General features: G+C 56.0%; 1 protein-coding gene across 1 annotated transcript; it reads left to right on the forward strand.

Annotated features, from left to right (window-relative positions):
* Positions 1-1,432: 1,432 nt before the first annotated feature.
* Gucy2d (guanylate cyclase 2D, retinal) lies at positions 1,433-15,998 on the forward strand. Its single transcript, XM_063241718.1, has 20 exons — positions 1,433-1,550; positions 1,881-2,618; positions 2,723-3,027; positions 5,050-5,401; positions 5,818-5,902; positions 6,178-6,280; positions 6,651-6,743; positions 7,398-7,478; positions 8,782-8,988; positions 9,083-9,239; positions 9,581-9,730; positions 10,389-10,537; positions 10,788-10,951; positions 11,036-11,228; positions 11,442-11,616; positions 11,732-11,830; positions 11,934-12,028; positions 12,136-12,221; positions 12,376-12,486; positions 13,036-15,998. Exons 2-19 carry the CDS (start codon positions 1,889-1,891, stop codon positions 12,467-12,469), a joined length of 3,318 nt encoding a protein of 1,105 aa, XP_063097788.1. The 5' UTR covers positions 1,433-1,550; positions 1,881-1,888; the 3' UTR covers positions 12,470-12,486; positions 13,036-15,998.
* Positions 15,999-16,473: the final 475 nt, after the last annotated feature.

Raw genomic sequence — 16,473 nt, forward strand, 5'->3', positions numbered from 1 at the left:
CATAGCAAGTGAAATAATTGAGTTTTTAAAAATGTTTTAAAATGAAGCCCAACTAAGTTTTAAAATCACACTCTTAACATAGTATTCTCCAGCTCAAATTTACATAAGACACTTTTCCACTTAACAGCCCAGACTTCTCCCTCACGTGGCCTCCCGATAGGTGAGCTCAAGAGGTGAGCATGGGGGTGGTGGAGTCAGCAGCATCTCCACAATATTCCCTCTACATACTGCTGTTGGAGGGAAAATACAAAATTAAGAAGAAAGAGAAAGAAAGAAAGAAGCATATAGACAGATGGGTGCATTTCGTCTTAGACGCTCACGACCTCTTGCTCCACAATCATGATCCGACTGGGATGCTAAGGCGACCATTATTAGCAGATTTTTGCTTTCAGTGAAGGGAAAAGATGGATTTACCTTCTTTTTCTTCGAGAAATATCAGATTGTACCAGCTCCTCAAAGCCCTCTCTCTCCAGCCGGAGCACATCCCAGGATCACACGGCCTTCCTTACAATGCCAGCAGAGTCACCGATCCGCCCCAGTTTGCCCCTGCAGTTCCCGAGGCTCCCATCCCGAGTCATTCGGAAAGTTTTGATAGCCGAAGTTCTAAAAGCTCCAGTATGTCTACTGCTTTCCCCCAAACACAAAGCGAACCCGAAGTGACTTCAGGTTTTTCCTCTGTCAAGGAGCCTGGGCAGTGGTGAGCTGCCCACCGCCAGCAGCAACTCACTCCTCAGCTGAGAAAAAAACCTACCTTCTTACATTTAAATTTATACCTTCTATCAAATCTGTGCACATTCCAATTTTATCAGTTGCCATTTTTTGGTTGATATGGACATTATTTATAGCATTTCCTGCATAGGTATATAGGTCTAAAATATAGGTTTAAAATATTTTCTTGCAGATTGCTGGAGTGGAAGAGTATCAGGGGAGGAAAACAGAGGGAAAGAAGGAATTACAATTATACAATGGAGAAATGGGGTAACACTGAGCAAGTGATCAAAATTAGCCAGACACCTCACGTCTCCAGAGGGGATGTTCTGAGATGCACACAAGGCAGACAGTAGTTATACAATGGTTATTCTCTTCCTGTTCTAGAGAAATACTTCAAGATCATCAAAATATTCTGCTCCTCGTCAAAATTTCCACCTAGCTTTACTATGCATGGATAATTCTGACCTGATCTGAACTTCATGATGGTTGAAAAACGATTCCTTTTAAAATGGGTTTTCAGCCAGGTGTGGTGGTGCACACAGGTGACCTCAGCACTCTGGAGGGTGAGGCAGGCGGACCAAAACTTCAAGCCCAGCCTGGAGGAGAGCAGCCCCGGCTCCCACCAAGCAGAGGCACAGCAGGGCCTCTCCTCCACCTGGCATCCTCCTCTGGCCTGCCCCTCCCTGCCTGATTAAGGGACCCTAATCAGCTTGAGGAGATTAAGGGCTCTGGCCTGCTGCTCCCACACCCCCGCCCTGGGCTAGGTTGGCAGGAAGACAGAAGGGGATCCATCCTGTGACCCCTCATCCGGGCCTTAGGCCCGGGCCCTAGACTTCCCGGTGAGTGGCAGAGACCCCTTTCTTGGGCCTCGTGTCCTGGGTGAGGGCGGGTGGGGGCCTGGCCTGTGTTCTGCAGTCCCCAAAGGCTCAGATGGGAGGATTGGGGTGAGGGGAGGATAAACAAGTTGGTAAATCTTGGCATGGGAGGCCCAAGGGGCCAGCAAGCCGCGTCCTTGGCTCCCATCTAGAAGCCCAGGTTTGGGGTGGGGGCTTTGGGAGCGGTGATACCCCATGAATTAAGCGGATTTTGAGAAGCGAGGTTGTATGCATAGCCCAGTGGGAGCTCTGGGGGGGTCTCAGCAGCTCATCTTGCCGGGTCTGGGTCCACAGAGCCGGCGATGACCGCGTGCGCCCTCCACGCGGGTGGGCTTCCCGATGCCCAGGGCTGGGCCCTTGCGCAGTGCGCGCGCCCTGCACCCGGCCTCCAGCGGGCCCAGCCGTGGCCAGGGCTGCTCCGCTTCCTACTCCTGCTGCTCTTCCCTCCACCCGCTGCCTTCTCTGCCGTGTTCAAAGTGGGGGTGCTGGGCCCTTGGACTTGCGACCCCATCTTCGCCCGGGCGCACGCGGGCCTGGCTGCGCGGCTGGCCGCCGCCCGCCTCAACGGTGACCTTGCCCAGCAAGGTGGCCCGCGCTTTGAGGTCGCGCTGCTGCAGGAACCCTGCCGGACGCCGGGGTCGCTGGGCGCCGTGTCCTCTGCACTGTCCCGCGTCTCTGGCCTCGTGGGCCCCGTGAACCCTGCGGCCTGCCGGCCAGCTGAGCTGCTGGCTCAAGAGGCTGGGGTCACGCTGCTGCCCTGGGGCTGCCCCGGGGCGCGATCGGCGGGCACCACAGCCCCGGCCACCACCCCGGCCGCGGAGGCGCTCTACATCCTCCTCCGAAGCTTCCGCTGGGCGCGCGTGGCCCTGGTCACCGGCCCCCAGGACCTGTGGGTGGAGGCCGGCCAGGCTCTGTCCACTGCGCTCAGGGCCCGGGGACTGCCAGTGGCTCTGGTGACCTCCATGGAGTCCTCGGATCTGCCCGGAGCCCGGGAGGCCCTGAGGAGAGTCCTGGACGGGCCTAGCGTCAGAGGTAGGCTCCCCTGCAGGACAGGGGTCAGCAAGCCCTGCTGCCCGCCAGGTCCTGCTGCCCGCTGGGCGCAGCGCCTTGAGCCAAGCTTCTGTGTCTGTCTGCAGCCGTGATCATGGTGATGCATTCGGTGTTGCTGGGCGGCGAGGAGCAGCGCTGCCTGCTGGAGGCCGCGGAGGAGCTGGGCCTGGCCGACGGCTCCCTGGTCTTCCTGCCCTTCGACACCCTCCACTATGCCTTGTCCCCGGGCCCAGGGGTCTTGTCTGCGATTGCCAACAGCTCCCGGCTTCGCAGGGCCCACGACGCTGTGCTCACCCTCACGCGCCACTGTCCTCCGGGAGGCAGCGTGCTGGAGAGCCTGCTCAGGGCCCAGGAGCACCAGGAGCTGCCCTCCGACCTCAACCTGCAGCAGGTAGAGGGATGCAGGCGAGGGGAAGGCGGGAAGAGGCCAACCTGAGCAGGGAAGTCCATGGGGCCAGCCAGGACAGCAGCTCCAGCTATTGGGGAGTTTCCTAGGTCACACAGTCTTAGTTGGGGTGTTTTAAAGTACTAGGGTTACCTCCAGAGAGTAGGCAATGAGACCGCTCAAGACCACTCCAAGAGGTAGAATCTAAACTGCAGTATCATTTTCAGCCTGCTTAAAAACAAAAACAAAACAAAAAAAAAACTCATTTCCAGAACTGCAACAGTCCACAAGAAACAGCTGATGTTACCAAGAAGCAGCAGAGGAGGAGGAGGAGGCAGGTCCAGCTTCCTGCCTCATTCAGAGGCTCTTCCTCTGGGGCCTCATCTGGTGGGCTTAACTTTTGGAGGGTCCTTGACATCTTTGTGGTGCTGGCAGCTCCCCTAATTAGATCCAATATTTACCCCCACATCCAGTTAATACCCAGGATTCCTTAAGTCCCCAGAATCCCAATTCATACATACCACCTATCCCCACCTGTCACCAACGGGGACAAGAAACCGTTAATACAGAAGGAAATTGAGACATTAATAGGCAGGAAACGATCCACCAGAAAGGTCATATTCGAAGGAGACCGCATGAGAGAAGGCTGTGTATGCATCAAAGGGGTTGGAAACATTCCCTCCGGCCCCCAGCACGACCCGGGGTGGCCGGGGAAGACAGAATGGGCAGGGTCAGGGAGAGAACATGAGAGGACCGATGGAGGTGGACGGGGAGAGAAGGTGAGGGACACTCTCTTTGGGGCCCGGTGAGCTCGCTGCTCACCCCTGACGGCTTGCATCAGATCCAAGGGACACAGCCCTGTCCCTCCACCTTTGGCTGTCCTCGGCCGGACATCAAACTCTGGGACTTTTACTTGTAGTCACTTGAATCCATCCCTTTTCTTGGTCTGATTGTCACTACCTTGGTTCAGGCCACCGCACTTCTTGCCCAAATCCTAGGACGAAATCTCCCAAATGCTCACTGCTGCTCTTTCTCAGCCCTGATCTTCTGCAACCCAAAAACCAGCTCCAGAAACCTGCCAAAACCTGCCAGTCACGTCCCTGATAAAGCCTCCTAGTAGCTCCCGGTGGCCTTGCTGGAGCCCAGGATGAAGGCGCTCATGACCCTATAGGGACGCGGGTGCTTCACACGGGACTTGACTCTTCCCTTCTCTTCTGTCTTCCGTGGACTTCAGCTAGCCTGGGCCACGCTGGGGTCCATAAAGTTGGCCTCTTTTGCCCAGAGTTGGTGATTTTGTGACTTCCTTTCTTCCGTCCCACTGTCCTCTGGATAATTCTGACTTTCCCTGTGAAGGTGGTCATTACTTCCAGAAGCATTTTCTGATTCTCCCATCTGTGCTGGGGACCCTCATTCCTGTCCCCACACTCCCTTCAGTTCCCCCTTCCTTCACACAGTGCCTGGCTCTAACATCTGGGCCCATCTCCCTGACTAGACAAAAGGTTCCTGAAGGCAGGGACTGTCTCATGCACCAACACTGGGCCTGGGACTTTAAGAGCAACTGGGACCAGCACAAAGGTCCCATGAGCTCAGGTGGCAACTTGAGGAGGGGGACAGAAGGGAGAAGAAGCCACCCAAACGATGAGAAAGAAGGCTTTTAAGTGAATGGTACAGCTTAGGTGACAGAATCAACCAAGTATGACCAAAAGAGTCCAGTTTTAGAAAAGAGGTCCAGGTGGGCAGGGGCCAGCTAAGTGGTGTAGCCAGTGGGAAGAGTGGAAGAGCTAGACCGTGCAGTGACAGCAAGACATAGCCATGGGGAAAAGGGAGATAGCCAGTGGGGACACCCAGGACGGAGCGCGGAGGAGGTGATGGAACGGGATTCAGAGAACAGTACCGAGGTGGGACCAGTCACAGCACAGGGCCTGAAGGACCCAGAGGAAGAGCGGTTGGAGCCAAAGAATTCCCACCAGTTTGCAACCCGTGGTTCTGAGCCCTGAGTCCCCCTCTGCTGTGGTTCTGCTTCTCCAGGTCTCCCCGCTCTTCGGCACCATCTATGACTCGATCATCCTGTTGGCTGGGGGTGTGGTGGGAGCCCAGGCCGCCTCTGGTGGCAGCTGGGTGTCCGGAGTTTCGGTGGCTCGCCACGTCCAGGATGCCCAAGTCCCTGGATTCTGTGGGGCCCTGGGAGGAACCGAGGAGCCCTCTTTTGTGCTGCTGGACACTGACGCCACTGGAGACCGACTGTCTGTCACTCATATGCTGGACCCTTCCCGGGGCCACCTGAGCTCTGCAGGGAGTCCAGTGCACTTCCCACGAGGTGGCCAGGGGCCCGGGCCAGATCCCTGGTGCTGGTTTGATCCAAATGATATCTGCAATGGAGGTGAGGGCCAGTAACCTGTTTCCACTGGGACAGTCAGCAAGGATCGTCACAGTTGTGAAAGAGGGTCATCTCTTATCCCGTGTTTCTTCTCATGCTTCTCCAGGTCCTCCTTGGTTTGCACAGAACTCCACTCTTGCAGAGTACCCAAAATTCCTGGGAACTGATTTATTTATTTACCCGTTTATTTATTTATTTTGGTACTGGGGATCGAACTTACGACCTCGTGCTTCTGGGAACCTTTTTAACATTTCCAATTCCCCCTTGAGGAATCTGTGCTCTCCCCCAGAGCCTCCCCCAGCCCCCATCCTCCCCATTTCCTGGAACCTCCAGGATTTGCCATGATTGTCCTCCTCCCTGGAAGGATGCATCTTGCCCAACCGAGGGCCTGAGCACCGCCCCCCTCCCTGTTCCTTCAGGACTGGAGCCTGGCCTGGTCTTTGTTGGCTTCCTCCTGGTGGTAGCGTTGGGGCTCAAGGGTGCCTTCCTGGCCCACTACATGAGGTGAGTGGGGTGATGTATAACTAGGAGGTGACGCTGCCTCTCCGCGTGCCAGGCATGACACTGGGCAGCAAAGGTATCAGACAGAGCCTGTGTGCGGGTGGAGGAGGGAAGGGCTTTTCCTGGGAAGGAGAACGAGGATTTTGGAGGGTTGGTGGGATTTCTGAGGACATTTGCTTTGGGGATGCCTGCGGCCCGTTGCCCTTCCCCGACTTAACACCGTCCCTTCGCCCCAACCCCGCTGGCCTCTTCTCATGGGAATGACCTGCTCAAACAAGGCACCGGCTCCTTCACAACCAAATGGTCTCCGGCCCCAACAAGATCATCCTGACTGTGGAGGACATCACCTTCCTCCAGCCACAAGGGGGCAGCTCTCGGAAGGTGGGGAAAAGGAGCCTGGAGCTGGCTGTCTCCTCCCTCCCTGTCTATTTGATCCCTTCTTGAACCAGCTGTCACCTCAGCCTCCCGGTGGGAAGCCCGGCTTCTGCCTCCCCTCCACTCCCATTCCTAGTTTGCAGAGTAACCTCATCTGTGCAGTGGTGGTGACACCCTTTATCCTGGCCACTTTCCTGAAGCTCTAACAAGAAAAAGAGTGTGTTTAGTGAGTGTGCCCTCCCAGAGATGCCAACATCATGTTCACTAACTGAAATTCCTTACCTTTCCCTTTTTATCTACAAAACAGCCTGACCTCAATCCAGAAGTCTAATCCGAGAACATGTCTGACCCCTTGCATTGACCTCTGTCCCCTTAGGTGGCCCAGGGGAGTCGCCTGAGCCTGGCTGTGCCCAGTGTGTCAGACATTCGCAGCCAAACCCAGGAAAGCTCCAACATGGGCCTTTATGAGGTGAGCCTGACCCCTGGAAAGGCTGAATTCTGTTCCATCGGGGGAGAGGGTGAGGAATGCTCAGACCCCAGGCAGAGAACTCTCTCGTGCCAAAGCCTGCAGGCTCCAGGCACGGGGACGAGAGCCCAGGCAGGATTTAGGGACACACATGGATTCCTCAATCCTGACCTGATTCTGAATTTGGCAATCCTCGGTGCTGGAGGGTTTCCCCCTAGCCATGGCTCCTCGAAGGCCAGTCATGGTGCCTGGAAGCTGGTGTGGCCCCTGAGGCCACTCCCGCTGTGTTGGGAACTCCTGAACCTGCTCCTCAGCATTTTAATCCAATTCAGATGAGACTTAGGAAAAGCAGGGCCTTGGTCAGGAAAAAAAAAAAGGAGGAAGAAGCCTAGGACACTGACCATGGGGCCAGCAAATCCAAATGTGGTGGGGTGGGTGGGAGAAATCAGAAGAGTCAGAGAGAGCCTAGAGGGAGCCCAGCTGGTCAAGAGGAGACGGAACGTAGAGATCCCAAGTTCCAGGACATGGAGAGGGCACAGGAGTCCCCGAGAGGCCTCTAGAGAGCATCACGCCATTCTCACTTTGGGGGTCTCTAAGCCTCTTGCCTTGTGGGACTTTGGGAGGCCGAGTCCCCTAACCCCGTCCTCTCTGCTGCAGGGAGACTGGGTTTGGTTGAAGAAATTCCCAGGGCATCACCACACAGCCATCCGCCCAGCAACCAAGACAGCCTTCTCCAAGGTGAGAGTCTGGCTGTGAGGGGCCGTGGGGCGGCCCTCAGCGCTTCCCTCTTAAGTATCCCCTCTACTCTAGAGCACATATCCCATTATTTCCTCCTGTGGCCTAAGGTCTTTTCTTGGCTGTTTTTATCACAACTTATTTGTGACTACGTGTTCATTTATGTGCTGGCTTATTTAATTTACATGTGAATCGAAGGGCTGGCTTATTTATCTGCCTCCCTCACACACTGCAAGCTGAGTGAGGACTTTGCTGTGCTGTTCCCAACACCTAGCCCAGGATTTAGAATATTAGAGACTCAGTAAATATTTGTTGAGTGATGAAAAGTGAGTTTCCACTTCTGGCTGACCGCTAGCTATATCAATGTGTCAAACAAAGTGGAAAGCTGGCAGGGGGCAGCAGACTGCTTGTTCTGGTTATTTCAACCTTAATGTTCCTCCTCTGCCCAGTACCAAGCAGCCTGGGTCTGGCTTTCCTGCTAGCTTCCTGCAGGAGCTCATGGTCAGAGCTGCACAATAACTTACATGGGCTGCCTATATGGATCAATCAATGAACTTGCCTTTAGCACCACCGACTTAAAATGAAAAGAAGCCCTTACTGGGCATGTGGACCCCCAAAAGCTAGAGAGAGCACCAAGTCACCTGATTACTCCTATTTTTCCAGTGGGTGTGCCTGCCAGTGGGTGTGGCCTGATTGATGGCCCCTCCATGACCAGAGCTTGACCACTCAGTCTCAAGTTTCCCGAACTGGAGCCCTGGGCGCCTACAGTTACACAGCCTTTCCCTGGTTCTCCCCACAGACTGTCACCTCAGGGACCAGTGATGGTGTTCCCTGTAAGGTGGGAGCATTTGATAGATTTATGGCTAATAAATAGGTCCCTTCCCGGGGTTGACTTTTTGTTTGTATCTTTGAACCCAGCCATATTCAATACTGGAAGGGGCCTTCTTTTCCAAAGCCATAAATATCCGGAGGAGGAAGTCCTCCCCCACACTCCACAACCTGTGGGCCATTTCATTCAGGAAGCTACCAGGAAAGCCAGACCCAGGCTGCTTGGTACTGGGCAGAGGACGGATATTAAGGTTAAAATAACCAGAATAAGCATCTTCCTCATTGGGGTGCTCAAAAACAGGCGTTGGAAGGCCGGGGGTGTGGTTCAGCAGTAGAGTGCTTGCCTACCATACAGCAGGCCTTGGGGTCCATCCACAGTGTAGGAAAAATTTTTTAAAAAGTACTCACGGGGCACTGAACATCGCCCCCTCTCCACCCAGCCCAGGACAGAAAGTGCCCATCCACTTTCCCTTCCCAGCTCCGGGAGCTCCGGCACGAGAACGTGGCCCTTTACCTGGGGCTGTTCCTGGCGGGGACAGCAGACAGCCCGGCTGGCCCCGGGGAGCGCATGCTGGCCGTGGTCTCGGAGCACTGCGCGCGTGGCTCCCTCCAGGACCTCCTCGCCCAGAGAGACATAAAGCTGGACTGGATGTTCAAGTCCTCCCTCCTGCTGGACCTCATCAAAGTGAGTGTGGGGTGGCTGGGGCGTCCTGGGGGCAGGGGGCAGGGGGCGGGAGGACCACAGGGCCGAGGCTGCCTCCTTCCCCACCCCTTCCCAGGGAATGAGGTATCTGCACCATCGCGGCGTGGCCCACGGGCGGCTTAAATCACGCAACTGCGTGGTGGACGGGAGGTTCGTGCTCAAGGTCACCGACCACGGCCACGGGCGACTGCTGGAAGCCCAGAGGGTGCTACCGGAGCCCCCCAACGCGGAGGGTAGGAGTCCCCACTGCCTGGGGAGCACGCGAGCACCCCCAGAAACCCCATCTTTCCTCACTCTCTTCCTCCCCAGTCCACGCCCACGCGCACGACTGCAGCTGGGGAAAGGCTGACTGGCCCCTGCCACACCGGAGAGTGGGCTGGGCTGGGGGCGCTGGGGTGCTTAGGTCGGGGCTTCGGGGACCTCCCTGCCCCCCTCGATGGAGGGACTTTGGCCTTGAGTGCCCCAGTCTCTGCAGCAGTTGGGGCATCCCCGTGGGCTTTCTTGTGGGCATGGCGATCTGTCCCCAGAGCTCCCACGGCCCTCTAGGAGCCCATGGCCCCTTCCACATCCCCAGATCAGCTATGGACAGCCCCCGAGCTGCTGCGGGATCCGGCCCTGGAGCGCAAGGGGTCTCTAGCTGGCGACGTTTTTAGCCTGGGCATCATTATGCAGGAGGTCGTGTGCCGCAGCATGCCCTACGCCATGCTGGAGCTGACCCCCGAGGGTAAGAGGCCAGAGAGGCCAGGGAGGCCCCGTACAGTAGATAAAGCCAGGTTGGGTCCTGCCCGGCTTCCTTCCCTATAGCAAAACCCAGTGATGAGATGTAATCAAGAAAGGTCTCCCTTAAAGCTCCCTAAAAGGTCAGGATATGCCTGGCGAGCATGAGGTCGTGAGTTTGCTCCCTGGTACCAAAAAAAAAAAAAAAAAAAAAGACCAGGAGAATGGAGGTGGGGTGCTTCTCAGAGCCCTGACCTCAATAGTTTCTGTCCTGGCATCAACCTACTCCTCATCCGGGGAATCAGGTTTCCTCAAGGTTCCGTGTCCTGGGTAGGCAGCAGGAGAGGAAGGGAAGGGTAACAGGTCAGTTTCTTCTGATTCAAATCCAGGTTACTCACCTACAGGACTCCGAGCCAGCTACCTGACCAGCCTAGCTCTCACTTCTCTGACTTTTCTTAAATGTTAGTTCTGTGTCATTTGATTGATGCCCGGGATTCAGGTCCTCTTGTCCTCCTAGTGACCCCCTCACACACTATCCTTGCCCGCTGAAGCTCTGATTTAAAGGACCCTCTACCAGTTCCCAGCTTAGACTCCAACACCGAGCCCGAGTCAGAGGTGGCTTTTGTTCCGGGGTGCCCACCCTCATTGTTCCCTCATGTCCCCAGAGGTGATACAGAGGGTGCAGAGCCCCCCTCCGCTGTGCCGGCCTGTGGTGTCCATGGACCAGGCACCCGTGGAGTGCATCAAGCTGATGACACAGTGCTGGGCAGAGCAGCCGGAACTTCGGCCCTCCATGGATCACACCTTTGACCTGGTCAGGGGCTGGGGCTGGGCAAGGGCTGGACTGGTCCCTGGGGTCCCAGGGGTCAAAGGCTGAACTGTTCATTCCCAGCTGAGATCAACTACCTCTGGGAACTGTCATTTGCCATTTGCCTATAAAGACACAGTACCAAGCACCTCGGGAGTGCTTGATGACCAGAGGATACATGGTAGCGGGGTGTCAGGAACACAACCCCCGGAGGTGGCTGGTAACAGGACCTTTACCAGCGTCTGCCTTCTCCCAGTTCAAGAGCATCAACAAGGGCCGCAAGATGAACATCATCGACTCCATGCTTCGAATGCTGGAGCAGTACTCCAGCAACCTGGAGGACCTGATCCGGGAGCGCACAGAAGAGCTGGAGCAGGAGAAACAGAAGACAGACAGGCTGCTCACACAGATGCTGCCTCCGTGGGTGCCAGTGGGGAGGGCGGGAGGGGCAGCTGGGGCCCAGCCAGAGGCCTCCATGTGACCCCCCCTGCCCGCCACGCCTAGATCTGTGGCCGAGGCCCTGAAGATGGGAATACCGGTGGAGCCAGAGTACTTCGAAGAGGTGACACTGTACTTCAGTGACATTGTGGGTTTCACCACCATCTCAGCCATGAGTGAGCCCATTGAGGTGGTGGACCTGCTCAACGACCTCTACACCCTTTTTGATGCCATCATTGGTTCCCATGATGTCTACAAGGTGGAGTGTTTCAGGACAAGCCCTCCTGACCGCTAGCTCACCTGTTCCATCTGCCCAGGCCACAGTCTAATCCTCTTTCCCAGGCCTAGTTTTCCCCTCCACTTGCAGCTCAGCCCCAGCTTACAGCCTCGCCCCTTGCATATCTGGCAGTAGACACTTGTGTGTTGGGAGTGGGTGCGCTCAGTACTGAATCGGCACAATTCCGTCCCCCAGGTGGAGACAATCGGGGATGCCTATATGGTGGCCTCGGGGCTGCCCCAGAGGAACGGGCAGCGGCATGCTGCAGAGATTGCCAACATGTCTCTGGACATCCTCAGTGCCGTAGGCTCTTTCCGCATGCGCCATATGCCAGAGGTGCCCGTGCGCATTCGCATCGGCCTGCACTCAGGTAGCTCCTTGGTCAGGGCCTGGCTCCGTTGAAGTGGGCAGGGAGATTTTCCTTCAAAGCTCTAGATGCAGCCCAGCTGCTGGGCACCACCAGCCGACTTTGGGAATCTCCGCAGGCCCGTGCGTGGCCGGCGTGGTGGGCCTCACCATGCCCCGATACTGCCTGTTTGGGGACACAGTCAACACTGCCTCGCGCATGGAGTCCACTGGGCTGCGTAAGTGCATGGGGGACTGGGGGAAATGGGGCGGGACCAGAGGGTGGGAAAGTCCAGGAGGTGAGCAGGCCAGGTGACTCCCCTGCGCATCCTGCGCCTGCAGCTTACCGCATTCATGTGAACATGAGCACCGTGCGGATCCTCCGCGCTCTGGATCAGGGCTTCCAGATGGAGCTGCGCGGCCGCACCGAGCTGAAGGTGAGGCAGGGCGTGCCCTTCGCCCCCTCCTTGGGGCGTCCTGTGTCACCCGACTCTCCAGGTCCTCACCCCAGGACCCCCAAGTCTCCCCTGCGCTGTCTTTCCAGGGCAAGGGCGCTGAGGACACCTTCTGGCTGGTGGGCAGACTCGGCTTTAACAAGCCCCTCCCCAAACCGCCTGACCTGCAGCCCGGGTGAGGGATCGGCCTGCGGGGGCTGGGCGGGGAGACAGGACTGGACGCTTGGTCCGGTTTTAGAGCTCTGGGTCTGACCTTGGCGCGAAATAGCGTCGTCCTGGGCGCTCCCGTTCCAGTCCTCTTCCCTGAGGCCGCTGCCCTCCCTCCACAGGGCCAGCAACCACGGCATCAGCCTGCAGGAGATCCCCCCAGACCGGCGTCGCAAGCTGGAGAAAGCCAGGCCGGGCCAGTTCTCAGGGAAGTGAGGCCCAGCTGGGGACAGGTAGCTGCTGCTCCTGAGGCTTCCATCCAGACACCTCTAGGGGACGCTTCCAGTGGGATGGCGCCTCCTCAATAGCCCAAAGGCCCAGCCCTCCCTGCAGAGAATCCCACCCAAGGCCCAGCCCTCCCTGCAGAGAATCCCACCCACACCAGATGTCCAGATCCTTTTGTGAGTTAGTGCACAGGCTGGTCCCTAAACCCAGGGATTTCCCTGGGAGGGAGCACCTGCCACAGGATACTGGTTTGTAGGTATGGAGCAGCCCAGCAATCCACCTTTAGGGAGCCCTGTGGTTGTGACTTCCTGAGACTTCTCCCCTGACCCCACCTCCTCCTCTGATGACTCCCAAGCTGTATGCTGCACAAGAGACAGAGCTCTGGGGACAGCCTGGGCAGGAGGAAGATGTGGAACTTGTCCCTGGAGTTTCGTTAGAGCGGATGCTCTGCCCACCATCCTCCTTCAAGAACCTCTGACCCATGACCCTTCCCTTTCTAGGTGAACCCCTCAACTCCTTTCCTCCACATCCCTCTCAGGCACTCCTCTGTCCCTTAGGGTTTTTCCGGAAGGCCTTTTTCCTGAAAGTTGCTGCTATAAGTGATTGAAAGTTGGGCTAATTCCAGTGACATCTGTCCAGCTCTGCCTCCAAGGATTCTGAGCCTTTACAAGAACTGGCTGCAAACCAGCTGAGTGGCCTTGGGAAGGTCTCACTGGATCTCAGGGCTTTGGTTCCTTTCAACAGTGGAATGACAAGGACCTAAGTGGTTTTCACTGGCCCTGTGGCCCGGCACTGACCGCCGGGCTTCAGAATGTCTGGCCATGGAACTTGGACACTGTGGCGTACTTGGTGACTATAGGGTCCCAGGCTTAAAGAGCCTGAGTGCACAAGGGGGTGTTGGGGTGGGGGATGCTCACTTTCCAGGGTCTCTCAGGGACCCACGAAGGAAGGCCTGGGATTGCCACCCCAGGGGAGGTGGAGGCCTTGGGTTTCACTGAAGCAGGGGTGGTCACGTGGCCAGGCGAGGCCGGGCTTCTGTTAGGCCTAAAGACTCCATTGCCTGCTGGTCAGCAACTGGCTGCTTCTCCAGTGGACAAAACCAAGTCAGTGGCTGATGCACAGAGAAAAGCTTCTTTTGAGGCTTTGGGGGAAGGAAATTAAACTGCACCGAACTTTACTAACCAGGACAGTGGAAGCCTAGGAGTATTCTCTGTTTAACTGACCGCTGCTGAGCAGACAGTTGGACAGAAAGTCCCCTCTGCTTAGCTCTTCGCAGTAACATTCAGTTCTAGCAAGTCCCCCCACTTGCGCAGTTTCCTTTGTGAATCTCCAGTGTGCTGGAGCCCGGGCTTTGGCGCGTTGGATTCTTATTGTCCTCTGCCACTGCCACCCTGGACGAAGTTAGCAGTAACTGCAGCATTCTGTAGGTAGTGAGTGTCCAGTCCCTGAAGGTCAGCAAATAGACCTGGAGGCATTACTGACACGCAACCACGGGGGGAATTCCTGGGAATCACGGGGAAGGATGAAGTAAGTCCTCTTACAGAAAGTGCGGCTGGTGGGGCAGCAGCATTCTTAAGGAACTTGTTAGAAATGCGGAATCTCGGTCCCACCCAGACCTGCTGAGCCTGTGTTGCAACAAGATCCTTCTCCACACTGAGGCGCATAGAACTGAATGTAGCATCCCTAAGTATCAGAATCTCGAGTTTCTTAAAAGTAACTAGACTGGCCACTAGACTTGTTTTGTTCGGCTTATGGGGTGCTTTTGTTTTGAGCTAATGCTTAAAATTAATTCTAAATCAGTATATTTTAAAAATTTTACAGTCCTCTCTCATCCACAGGGGCCTGGTTCCAGGACTCCTGTGGATGTCAAAATCCTCAGATGCTCGAGTCTCATGTATGAAATGCGATGGAGCCTGTGCACTTCTCCTGTGCTCTTTTAGACGTCTCTAGGATACTTATATCCCTGACACAGTGTAAATGTCGTGTAAATACTTGCTGTTGTTTAGAGAACGTGAACGGAAGAAACGTGCACACATCTTAAGAACAGATTCAGTGCAACCCCTGTAGGCTTAACTTCACAAGCCACAGTTGGCCGAAGCTGTGGGCACAGCACCAGAGGACTGTGCCGCACTCCTGTGGGGTCCGCGTTACCCCTCAGCCACGTGCAGGGGCTGATTGCTTCTCTCCGGGGCACACTTCAGTTTTGAGGTCCCCCCACTCCAACGCACTGAGGTTTTCTAGACACCCCACATCTGGCAGCTACATACCAGGATTTTTTGGTTTTTGCTCCTGGAAATTGGGTTCTTTTCTCCCCTGATAATTTGATTAACGACTTCTTTCCCAAAATAAGGAAAGGATTCAGAAGCAATAGCAAATCCAGCCCTTAAAAGTTCTGGTTACCTAAGGTGGTGCCGTCATAGTGAGTCATTTAGTGTAGTTCTTAAAAGTATTTTGAATTATATTCACAGGTGGTAAATTAAAGATGAAAACAAAAAAAGAAAAGCCTAAATTGTACATGAACCCAAATTTTCAAAAATGATTTACATTGTTAAACGGCTATAAGAGTTTCTCTGTACTTAGGTCCTAAGGATTGAAGGGTCATTTTGGCTGTGGTGGTCTTGGACCTGGCGATGTGGTAGTAGCTCTCAGGATCCTACCTTTGTCTCCCTACTGTTCTCCTCTTCCCTCTTCAAGCCTGGGGCTAGAAGGGTTAGTGGTAGCTCCAGGAGCCCCCTGAAGAGGAGGAGGAGGATCGAGGGCCTAAGTCTGGCTTGGGGTCAGGGGAGCGGGCAGGAAAGGCAGGTCCTCCCCACCGCTGGCCCTGCCTCACTCCCTGGCCAGCTGCTTGTGATCTGATAACCAGCTGGGATGGGGTGGCTGATGGGACCCCTTCTGTCTCTGTCTGTCTGTCTGTCTCTCTGTCTCTGTCTCCTTGGGGTGCCCCCTTTTTGCCCAGCAGCTTCTCCCTATCTTTCTCTTCGATTTTTGATATTTCTGGGCCCCTTTTTCCCTAGGCCCAGTGCATTACCATCCTTAGAGCCCTGAGCCCAGTTTTCTGCCTCCCCAGCCCCCTGTCGCTCCTGCAGGAGGGGATCTCCCTTAGTCACTGGCACTCCCCACCCTCAGCTGTGTTTACACTACCTCGGCCAGCTGGCCTGTGCCCTTGGTTGGCACGGCGTCTCTTCGGGATGGCTCTGTGGCTGGAACTAGCAGTGGCCAAAGCAGGGACTTGCGTAGGTGTTGCTTCAGTCTCCCAGCCCGGCCCGGGCCCCCCAGCTTCTCTGCTTTGTGTTGCTCCTTGGGGTCTGGGCCTCGATCCCCGGCCGTGTCTGCAGTGGACTGCAGACAGCGCTCTCTGAGGAGGTGAGCTGAGCTGCTCCTCGGTGGGGATTTGTGACACTGTACCGTGGGGCTGTGTTCACTGGGATGCTGTGGACCTCATGGTGCAGACCCCAGGATGCGTGCGGTAGTTTGGGCTGGGATGGTGAGAGCCGAAATAAAGCTGTGCTTTCTTTCACGGTGTGGCGTGTGGTTGGCCTGGAAGGGTGTTCAGGCGTCTCCGTCCCTGGAATGCCCAGGCAAGATTTCAGATGGGGTGAACCCTAGAGATGACTTGGGCGGAGGAATGAACTGCAACCTACAGCCCCAGCAGCTGCTCTTCTCTGGGCAACTGTCCTGAGGGACACGGCAGGATGCTTCAGAGCTGTCGGACTCCGGGAAACGATCAGAGTCTCTCAAACTCTGGAAATGATGGCCTGGCTTCATCCCTTGGCCGCAGGTGAGAGAGAAGAAGAAACTCGGGCAGAGCTTGACTGTGGTCATGACCCATGACCCGCAGAAGCTATAACCTGACACGGAAGGATCAGGGCCCAGATAGAGAAGGCGGCGTCCACTGGCTCTGGTTACACCCTGAGCTGTACCTGCAGTCCTCAAGAGCCTGCCCCTGGGAACTGGAGTGGGACAGACCACCCAGAGTCCCAGCAGATGGCAAACTC

Source organism: Cavia porcellus, unplaced genomic scaffold (genome assembly GCF_034190915.1).
Source record: "Cavia porcellus strain 051 isolate PalLab524CR breed Dunkin Hartley unplaced genomic scaffold, mCavPor4.1 scaffold_32, whole genome shotgun sequence".
Lineage (NCBI taxonomy): Eukaryota > Metazoa > Chordata > Mammalia > Rodentia > Caviidae > Cavia > Cavia porcellus.